This window comes from Daktulosphaira vitifoliae, unplaced genomic scaffold (assembly GCF_025091365.1).
Source record: "Daktulosphaira vitifoliae isolate Bord-2020 unplaced genomic scaffold, ASM2509136v1 Scaffold_1, whole genome shotgun sequence".
NCBI classification, from domain to species: domain Eukaryota; kingdom Metazoa; phylum Arthropoda; class Insecta; order Hemiptera; family Phylloxeridae; genus Daktulosphaira; species Daktulosphaira vitifoliae.
This window is the reverse complement of record NW_026099572.1, coordinates 61,459,089-61,470,772: the sequence shown is the minus strand read 5'-3', so window position 1 is coordinate 61,470,772 and position 11,684 is coordinate 61,459,089. Positions and strand designations below refer to the sequence as shown.

Genomic DNA, 11,684 nt, shown 5'->3' with positions numbered 1-11,684 from the left:
TTTTCATGTTTGAATTTCAAACATTCACTTTTTTATAATATTGCAACACTTTCATTTCAATATTAATAAATATTTGATATTATGTTCATCAATTGATATAACATATTTTTTTATGTTTGAATTAGTAAGCTTGTAGATGATTAAATACATTGGTCACACTGGTGATTTTCATATTCATGGTATAACAATTCATTATCATATTGTAGTCGTAACGTTCAATTCTGTAATTTGAAAATCCAAATGATAGAACACTTAAGTTGTAAATTTACAGCCTATTTACATGAGAATTGATATTTAATTATTTTTGTACTACATTTAAATTTTAATTATGCAAATGTATATTAAATTTTATTAATGCTATTTTTTTGCTCGTAAATTAAATCTTTGTTGTGATGGCACCTACTCTCAAAAAATTGAGAAAATCATTGTCTTTGAAAACATTTCCTAGTTCAACAGATAAGGAAAACGCTTTTCTGCATAGTGTTAGCGATTTTCATAGTAAAATTCGACGTAGAGAATCAATACGGTTGAAAAGCAAGGTGAGTTGTCTATCAAATTTTTTTAAATTGTTCTGTTATATAGAGTAAGAATTCATGAAAATTATTCTTATTAAGTTTTTAATATATATTGAAATTTTTGAAAATACATTTTCTTATCTTCATATGAAAAATTTTGTTGAAAATAAACATTTACAATAATTTTTTTTATTTTATAAATTAAATTTGTATGTACAATTTTCAAAATATATGAGGGTGGTTTTGTGGTTATTTGGTAAACTGCACATGTTATACTTCATTAGAAACTGAGTTTAATGTTTACTATCAATTAGTTTTTCATCATTACACATGAAGGGTATAAAGAAAAAACTGTAGGTAATTGTTTATTTCTGTAAAAGGAAAGCAATAAAGAGTTATAAATTCTTATCTTTTTAGTGATAAAACAATACTAACTACTTGGGGTAGACCACATTTATCCTAAACTTCCATTTGACACAATCTTTTAATTTTTTCTACCCATACCAGCTGTCTTCATATTGCATTCAATAACATCCCTTAATATCTTTTTTAATCATTCTCTACCTCTTCTTCCTTCAACAATCATTTAACTGTTCTTATGGCTTCCGATTCCTCATTCCTCATATATGACCAATTCATCTAAGTCTATTTTCTCTCATCGTATCCACTATTGACGCTATATCTATGCTCCATTTATAAGTTTATTGCTTATCCTATTTTCTCTATTCATCTAAGCATTATCATCTACACTCATTCTCTGCTCTACTTTCTAGTCAACCGCACAACACTCTGAACCATACATCATAGCTGGTCTTACTACATATTTATAGAACTTACCTTTCAGTCACATTGGAATTCTTTTATCGCACAACATACCAGATGCTTTTCTTCACTTTAACCACCCACACTTAATCCTGTGTCTTACATCCTTGTCAATACCACCGCTCTTTTGCACAATTGATCCTAAATACTTAAAACTTTCCACCTCTCCTTTTGTCACTGAACTCCTTATTTCACTTACCTTGTGTTCTTCTTTGTCAAACTCATACTCTATATACCCTGTCTGACTCCTACTTATTCTTAAACCCTTTTCTTCAAGAGCTTCTCCTCACACCTCTAGACTTTGATTAATTTCCTCTCTATTTTCTCTTATTAACACTATATCGTCAGCAAACAATATGCACCTCTCCTTGTATTTCTCTAGTATTTCATATTACTATAGAGAATAAGGGCCTAAAGTAAAACCTTGGTGCACTCCTACTCTTACCCGAAAACCTTCTGTTACTTCTCTACTCTTTTTACCCTAGTACAAGTGCCATCATACATATCTTCTATTATATTAATGTACCTTTTCTGGATTTTTTTTCTTATTATTAGTAGGGTGCCCCTTATTTATAAAATTTAAAAATTACAAAGTGCCACCCCCTAGAATTATTCATATACATGAAAAAATATTGTACAAAATTTGGAGACGAGACCCAACCCCCCAAGGGTGATTTTTTAGTTTATTTTTGTCTATCTCAAAAACTTTAGCTTTTGCGAGAATATTTATTTGGACTTTTTTGTAGGCATATAATTTTTCTATAAAAAGTATATATACAAAAACTTTCAAAAGGTTTTATTTAGTCCTAAAAAAATAAAAACTTATATGTTCTATTCTTACCGTTAAAATTATTAATTTATAAATCTTTCATTGTAAAAACAAAAAAAAATTCATTTAACCGTTGTTTTAAATTTCATTTTCTATACATTTTTAATTCGACATTTTTTCTATTATTTACTTCAAAATCTACAAATTTTTTTAATTAAAAAAAAACTGATTTTTTAATTATCAATCCTTTGTTGTGGAAAGACAACAATCAATATATCAGAGGATAAATACAAAGCACAAAAAACTATACCTATTACAGATTGTTACAAAATACCGGCATTGTTTTCCTAATTGCAATAAAAGCACATTATGCCAAGGATTTTAAAAAAAGATAAATTATTTAAAATATGTAGTAAATTTTTTAGTATGTTTTTTTTGTAAATAGTTTCTGATTGTATATAAATTTGTAAGTTAACATTATTTTAGATTCAATGTGAAGCTGAGACGTTATTAATTTTACTCTTATTTGTTTTTTTTTAAATAAATTAAAAAAATTTGTAGATTTTGAAGTAAATAATAGAAAAAATGTCGAATTAAAAATGTATAGAAAATGAAATTTAAAACAACGGTTAAATGAATTTTTTTTTGTTTTTANTTGTTTTTACAATGAACGATTTATAAATTAATAAATTTAACGGTAAGAATAGAACATATAGGTTTTTATTTTTTTAGGACTAAATAAAACCTTTCGAAAGTTTTTGTATGTACACTTTTTATAGAAAAATTATATGCCTACAAAAAAGTCCAAATAAATATTCTCACAAAAGCTAAAGTTTTTGAGATAGACAAAAAAAAAAACTAAGAAATTACCCTTGGGGGATTATTTTTAACCCCCTTAGTGCACATCTTAGAGGTGACCAATCGTCTCCAAATTTTGTACAATATTTTTTCATGTATTCGAATAATTCTGGGGTGGCACTTACAAATATTAAAAAAAAAAAACCTCTCATGTAGGTAAGGGTCACCCTAATGCCCACTTTAAAACTTCTCTCGGTACTTTATCATACGCTTTCTCCAAATCTATAAATACCATACACAGCTTTTTTTTTTTCTCTACTCTATATTTTTCTATGAGTTGTCTCACACAAAATAATGGATCCATTGTTGACTTACAAGGCATAAATCCAAACTGGTTTTTAGATACTGATACTTCATTTCTTATTCTCATATTATCATTTCTTAAATCTTCATATTATGACACATAAGCTGTATGGTTCTATAATTTCCATACTCTTGTATGTCTCCTTTACCTTTAAATATTAGCACTGCAATACTATTTCTCCATTCTTTTGGCATTTTCCTTTTTTATAAGATTAGAAATTATAAGAATCCTGAAACTGCATTATGCCAACACCGCCTAGTATTTTCCATACTTTTTCTGGCACTTCATCTGGTTCTAATAGTTTATTCTTTTTCATTGTTGCCATAAACTGCCATACCTTTTTCCTACTAATTAAATCTACCAGTCCCTCAAATGTTGTTTTAGATACTTCTCATTCAGTAATTTTTTAAAATACTCTTTCCACCTTTTTTCATATTATAATATGAAAAAAGGTAATTATATGATTAATAATTAAGTGATAATTGTCACTCGATAGTATCCTCTTATCAACACTTACATAGTGATAATCTTGAGACATTTTTTTTTCTTCTTACTTTTGAAAGTCTATAGACTTCTTTTTCACCTTCCTTTGTTCCTAGTTTGTCATACAACCATACCTTTTAAATTTCACCTTACTTATTGCACACTTGGCTTTTTTGCATAAGTATTTGTACTCCATCCAATCTTCACTCCTTTTGCTTACTCTATGATTTTTTAAACTTCCTCATCTCACCACCTGATATTCTTGATTCCTGGTATTCTACTTCTACTCTCACCAACAATCTCCTTTACAGTATTCTTTACAAAACTAGCAAATCTATTCTGTCATTTTTCCTAGTTACTTCTACTACTTTATTTTTCATCTCCTCATCCATTATTATCCCTACACCATTCTTTGTATTAGACTTACCTGAGTATATTATTTTATAACCCTCACCTATTTCCCTTGATTTCTCTCCCTTCCACTTTCTTATATTTTGAATGAGAAATTTAAATATATATTGTAATATTTGAAGAGATTATAATATAATCTCTTTTTTTATTTACTTTTATTGGGTATATTATATTAAAATGCACTTAATAATAAAAATAAAAAATTTAAAGGAAAAGACATGAAATCAGAATTTTGTTTGGAAATTTCTAGATAACTTTTTGTATTTCACTTGCTCAATACTATAAATTGTAACATGAGATCAGATATTAGATTACATGATATATTTTAAGACAATTTAAAAGCAGGGGTCATCAGATCTTATGCTCTCTTTATGTATGTCTAGTTATTCTCATCTTGTGCCATATTCCTTCAGCTTTGGTATTGATTATGTGTAAAAGTTTTAAACTTATCTGTCACTAACATATATCATAGATACAATAAGGAAAAGGTATTTTCTAGAAAATGTCTACAAATAAAGTACATAAAAATTTTATTGTTCAAAAAATATAGTTACGATATTATTATATATTAATATATTACAGAGGAACATATATTGCAATGGTTAAACTTTTGTTTATATTAATTATCCAATATTCCAAAGTGATAAAAATTGTGCTTGATTAAATAAATAATAAAGTTATGATAATTCATTTTGTCTTTTTTTAAAGCTATATAGCATTGTGAAAAAGATAAAAATTGTAACTTTCATAAAATTAGAGTGGTTAACTATTGTGAAGTACTAATATAAAGTTAGTATACCTTATGTCTTAAACATTTACTTTAGTAAATTAAGTTTATCTTAAAATTAGAATATCATATTTACTTGAACCTAGTTACTATTTTATGGAAAGTTTTTAGAAATGTAAGTGATTGTATTATTAAATGATTATTTCTACATTATTATATTGTAACCAATAGTTTAGGGTTGGAAATCTTAGAATTTATAACTTTGTTTAGGGAATATTTTTGAAAGCATTTACTAAATCCAATTTTTATTTATTTTATTTTAAGTATAATTTACCATACTATAAGTGTTAGTCATATGTTAGCTTAACTAAAGAGTCTTCTTCTAAAAAGTAATTAATAGTTGATAAATCAAAAAATATATGTAACTAAAAAAAAACCTGAAATTTTGTTTATTGTATTTATTTTGTAAGTAATAAAGTGATTTATGATAAATTAGTCACTCTGTACATGAATTACTTAAACATAATTTGTATAGACTTTCTATTTACAATTTGTAGTATTATATTTTATATTTTTCTTTGATATGGAATAACAACATTTTTAAATTGATGTTTATTCTATTCTTAGCATATAATCATAAAATTAGTTATAGTTTTATTTTTATCAATATTTTGAATAATATTTATCTTTGATTATCTTAGTATACGTGAAGTGATTTCGAATGTTTTGTTTACAATAAGTGATTGCATAGTAAGTTTTCAATAGATTTATGTAATTTTTCTAATAAATTTTAAATACTATTTAATTTCCTAATATGTATTTTTTTTTAATGTCAAATTATAATTTTTAATTACATGTAAAAGTTTCTATTCGTAAATTTTATCTTTTTTCTTAAGTCATAATTATTAAATGCGATTGTAAAATTGATGTATTAATTTTAATTGAAGTAACATAATTCCGAAATTATTCTTGTTTAGCTTTCAATCGAATCTTTTACAGAATTAAATAAATTACAGCATTATGTTAGAATTTTTGTTATTGAAGTAAAATGCCATTGCAAGGTGCTCGTTTCTCTCTCCTACTAGGTACTGACCGATACTACCTGTAATGTGATCGATACGATACCTATTATTGCTTCTTAATTCAGTTCGTATTTCACGGCTCACGTGCCAGGACTGTGTTGTGAAGAATGCTTGACTGCAATAATAATTGAGTTTTTCTATGTGGTCACTATTTTATTGTGCGTAGAAATATTTCATTTTTTTTTTTAATTTAAAACTTTATTTCGTTTAAATCTATTTTATTGTTTTATTTAATTGCGTAGCCAAATTCTTAATTATTGTTCTGACTACATAATGTATCGCATAAGAATATATATTGCTCCCGAAAACACTATTGGATACCAAGATGATGTAAAAGTTTATTCTTATCCGATAACTAATCAAGAGGTAATTTATTAATTGAAAAAACAATTTATTTCGCTGAAATATTATTACAAAAGTTTGTTAACAAATTGATAAAAACTTAAAATTCTTTAAGATTATGCATGAGGGTTTTACGCTATGAGTTTTGCTCTTACATCAAAAAATATGAAAGGGTTGGTTAATATTATTTAGTAGTTGGGTATTAATAATGGAAAAATAAGAACTTTATTTACCTATGTACGTGGCGTATTAATACTAGTATTAATTACTTTCGATTTTTTAGATAAAAAAATTAAGTGTTTTACCTTAACGGAAAAAGTTTTACCATGTTATAGTTAATATATTTTAAAATTTAAGACAATAAATGACGAAATCGTAAAATGAAGTAAGGTTGTATATGAATTTGGAATTGCATTATCAAATGTCAAATAAACATTTATCCTATCTAAGTATTTTACGGTGAATTATTTGTTAATTTTTTATGATTTCTATTAATCATAAAATGTAATATTTATTTATTTTAAATATTCATGAAGAGTATTAATAAAATATTAGATATTTCTTCACATAGGACATATTACATTAATTTGTTAATAAAGTCCTGTTAAAAATGTAACATCTTGTAAATATTTTTATAACTCCATTGGTTGCAATGAATCCATCAAGTAATTTTTTATTTACCTTTTATTTTATTTTATATTACCTAAAATTTTCGTTTTTTTCGAACCAAGTTAAGATACTAATAGTAAATAGTTTACAGGGATTTTAAGACTTACATGGGTCTCGGAGCGATACCTTGAGATAGGTGCTCTTCTATTGAAAATAATGCTACCAGCAAAAAAAAAACAGAAAAACTGAATATCATTAATTATGACAGACTATTAAATTTGCGATGGGTCTTTTAAGTTATGGCGGTCTCCTTTATCATTAACTTATATAATAGATACATGATATCATGTTTTCGATGTTATATCACTGTTTTAATGAAATTAATACATATTTTCGATGGTTGAATAAAGAGTTTTTTAGTGGGAAATAACATTGGGTGAATACATGTCTTCTATAGAGTGAATGACACATTAAACGTTTTCTTTTTCCTAAGCTGAATTTTCATCTTTATATTCTGTTATACTCATTGAATAGTTAAGGTATATAGAATACTAAGAATAGCAACTAACACTGTAACTAATTGAGAATCAAAGACCACTGACCGCATATTAGGTGAAAAAACTTTCCTTGCTGAATAGTCATCTATATAGATATTCCAATACTTTATATCAGATTTTTTATTTAAATAAAATCTATGATGAGAGAAAAAAGATATCTTAGTACATACTTCTCTTTTATTCATTTTTATCATTAAATTTAGCAAAACAACATTTTTTTTAAATTATGTTGGTATAGAATTACTTATTAGATCTTTTTTAAAATACGACCATATGCATATTTTATAAAAGTGTTCAAAATAGTTAAATTTTCCTAAAATATAAATTCATTTAAATTAACTATTGGAAATGTTCTGGGAAATCTGCTCCTTATATCATAAATTAAATATTATGTAATGTACTTAATTTAAAAAAAAATTGTGGCTTGTCTTCTTAGTGAAAATGGTTGCATTGTCAAATACCTTGTTTAATTTTGTGTAAAGTCGCTAAATTTTATTTTTAATTTCAACTTATTATTACTTTTACTTTGTCAAAAGTTCGCAATTTGAGACGAATTATTTTATAATATAATTTAACGTGACTTAAATGAAAATGAATAAACAGACAAGAAATGTTTTATATAACAATTTGTGCGTTATTTTTTCACTATATAAATAACAAATTTTGATAATTTCATTTTTATCAAATGTAATTAAGTGTATATTCTAACATTTATATTTATGAAATAAAAAGCATTTCGAAAAAAATCTTAGTTATCACCTTTATGTACTGTCGTCTTCAATTGTCTGTATTACCTGTTTAAGCATTATTAATTTATTGTTCATACGGGTATTATTAATTGAACATTACTATTTTTACCGAATAATAAGTCGGTACAGTAATTATTAAATTCATTATAAGTCTATTTTATTACTAAGTTACTTTTTAAAGACATTTTGTTTAATTTTAAAATAATATTTTAGCAGACTTTAAACTAACATGACAGACAGAATGATGATTTTTTATTGACAAGTTGCAGTAATCACATAAACTACTATGTGAGTTACTTTTAATTTGTTGTTTGCACAGCTAACAATTTAAGTTCAAGGATAGTTCATATTGTATTTATATTAATCGTCCTCATGTAGTAAATGGTCTTAGCTTTTTTATTTTTAATTTGTAACCGTAATTTTGAAGTTAGGAGAATGCTATGAATACCAAATATGCTAGATGGCAAAAGCAAAAAGGTATCCTTAGTTAATATTTATGAACGAAAGAAATAGTGAACTTGACCATAATGTTGATATCACTATTTTCATAGACATAACTTTTTGGGAGAGTAGGGGTTAAAACTTGACCCTTTTCACAGTTGGGTTTTTGTTGAAGGTTTCAATTAAATTGTAGACAACTATTAAAGTCCCATTTAATTAGGATATTTTGAATTAGGAAAATAAGATTTAAATCTGTTGCTATTTTTCAAAACTGTCAATTTTATTAATTTTTCAAAAAATTATTTCAATTAGATTTAATAGAAATTTTTGATATCAAAAAACATTTATAAAATATCTTAATTGTGTTGAGTTCAATTAACCATATTTTGTTTTCTAATAAAATCGAATAATTTTATTCAGTTTTGTTTTCGGTTGTTATAAATATTACTGATAATATTGAGTAGTAAATAGTAATAAATAGTGAGTTTTTAACTAGGGAAATATAATGAAAAAATCATCAGCGTAATAGATTAAAAAAAATTTTCTATGCTTTTCCATTAATACTTCCGCTTTGCTTAATATTCAATCACGCGTAGAATATAATTAAGATGATTACTTATAGGGTTCTTTGACCTATGATACGCATGCGATATTAATGTTATTTTGAGGTATAACAAAATTACAAGCTTTGTATGATGAGGATTGATTATGTCAACTTATTTTGTCCATCTTTTTATAAGTTTAAGGCAATTTCACTTAACAGACTGTAGAGGTGAGAAAAAGTAAAATCCTTTAATTTTACTATTCTAAAATTTTTTTCATAAGTCTAGTTTATATTATATTTATTTATTTACTTACGCCCTAGGGCAAAAGAGTGAACAAAAAAATACAATATATAGTTGACTTAAGATTAAGATTAAGAAATATAAAATAGATTTTAGCTTCGATGCGAAGCTGTGAATATATTAATTGTACTATGATGTGTTTTTATTTATTTTTTGTGTCTTTAAACGCTCAATCTGAGCTCTCGCTAGACCGATTTTAATGAACAATACGTCAAAAGATCACAAATTATATCTAATCGAAGACATTACCCTCAAATTGAAAATTGAATTGAAAAAATTTCACTCGTTGCCCGTAAATTGAGGAAATCTCCAAAAAAATTACAAATTTAAAAATTGTTTATTTTTGACATTTTTTTCTTAAAACTGCCATAATTTTTTTTAAAAATTACCAAATAAATATAATTTTTTTTTATAGATGCATGATGTCTTTACCTATCATTTGATATATATTTTTTATAAATCTGNCTTAAAACTGCCATAATTTTTTTTTAAAATTACCAAATAAATATAATTTTTTTTTATAGATGCATGATGTCTTTACCTATCATTTGATATATATTTTTTATAAATCTGACCCTTTACCTGCCCACGGTTGATTCAAAATGTCAACTTTTTCAACTTAACTTTGAAAGTGTTCCGGAAATATTGACACTTTTACATATATCTTAAACTGAAGTTTATGTAATATATTTTAATGTGAAAAAAAAAAATCTCGGACTTAATTTTGTCTTCATTTTCCATATTTGAGGAAAAGTACCAAGGGTAAGGGACATACTAAACAAAGTGTGGATTGGACGAGCGAGGGCATAACAACATTTAGATAAAACTATTGGGGGTATACGAGGTGTGTTCAAAAAGTAAGGTGACTTGATATTTTTATGAAAAACTATTTATTTATTCATGAATGTTTATGTTGTCCCCTTCAAAGTAATCCCCCTCAGATGTAATACACTTGTGCTAACGCTTTTTCCAATCTTCGAAACACTTCTGATAAGCACTTTTTGGTATAGCCTTGAGCTCTTTCAGCGATACAGTTTTTATCTCGCCAATCGTTGCAAATCTTCGTCCTTTTATAGGGTTTTTCAGTTTTGGGAACAGAAAAAAGTCGCATGGGGCTAAATCCGGTTAATATGGTGGCTGAGGCATGATTGTGGTGTTGTTTTTGGCCAAAAAAAATCTCTCACAAGCAACTATGAGTGAGCAGGTGCATTATCATGATGCAAAAGCCATGAATTGTTTTTCCATAATTCCGGACGTTTTCTTCGTATTGCTTCTCGCAAATGACGTATAACTTCAAGATAATACTCCTTATTGACCGTACGACCTTGTGGTAAGAACTCCTGATGCACTACGCCACGACAATCGAAGAAAATGGTGATCAAAACCTTGACATTTGATCGAACTTGGCGTGCTTTTTTCGGTCTTGGCTCTCCTGAGCTCTTCCATTGGGACGATTGAACTTTGGTTTCGATGTCATAACCATATACCCATGATTTGTCACCAGTTATGACCCTTTTGAGCAAATCAGGATCATCATTGACGTCATTCAACAGCTCCAGAGCGATGCTCATGCGACGATTCTTCTGGTGAAAATTAAGCAGTTTCGGAACAATCTTCGCTGACACACGTCGTATGCCCAAAATATCCGAAAAAACTTCATGGCACGAGCCAACCGATATGCCAACATCCTCAGCAACTTCTCTGATAGTGATTCGTCGATTTTCCAAAACAATTTTCTTCACTGCTTCAACATTTTCATCTGTTGTTGACGTACTGGGACGTCCAGAGCGAGGTTCGTCTTTGGCATCTTCTCGGCCATCTTGGAAAAGCTTGTACCACTTATAAACGTTATTTTTACTCAGAGCGGACTCACCGTATGTTACTGTCAACATTTCAAGTCTATTAGAATACTTAATTCCATTTTTGACACAAAATTTGATGCAAATTCTTTGATCCATTTTTTTTTGATAGCAGAAAATCGCCGAGCACACCAAAATACGTCTAATCTTTGTATGTGTCAAAAACAAACTAAATATGCTATATACTTGAAACTGTGTACAGATGTTCGGTACGAGTGTACCAACATGACATAAAAAAAAATCTAAGATCGAACGGACGTAGCCCGCGAAATTTGAAAAGTCACCTTACTTTTTGAACACACCTCGTATAT

The 11,684-nt window shown here is 27.0% G+C and overlaps 1 protein-coding gene across 2 annotated transcripts in view; it reads left to right on the top strand.

Annotated features, from left to right (window-relative positions):
* Window positions 1-235: 235 nt before the first annotated feature.
* LOC126895540 (rhotekin-like) overlaps window positions 236-11,684 on the top strand; it is a 32,590-nt gene continuing 21,141 nt past the window's right edge. The window contains exon 1 of one of the 2 annotated variants that reach the window (XM_050667517.1): window positions 236-539. In XM_050667517.1, coding sequence (XP_050523474.1) covers window positions 393-539 — 147 coding nt within the window. In that variant the 5' untranslated portion in view covers window positions 236-392. Of the gene's footprint in view, window positions 540-6,198; window positions 6,338-11,684 lie in introns of those variants that run through there. The other variant, XM_050667518.1, reaches the window with a different exon arrangement.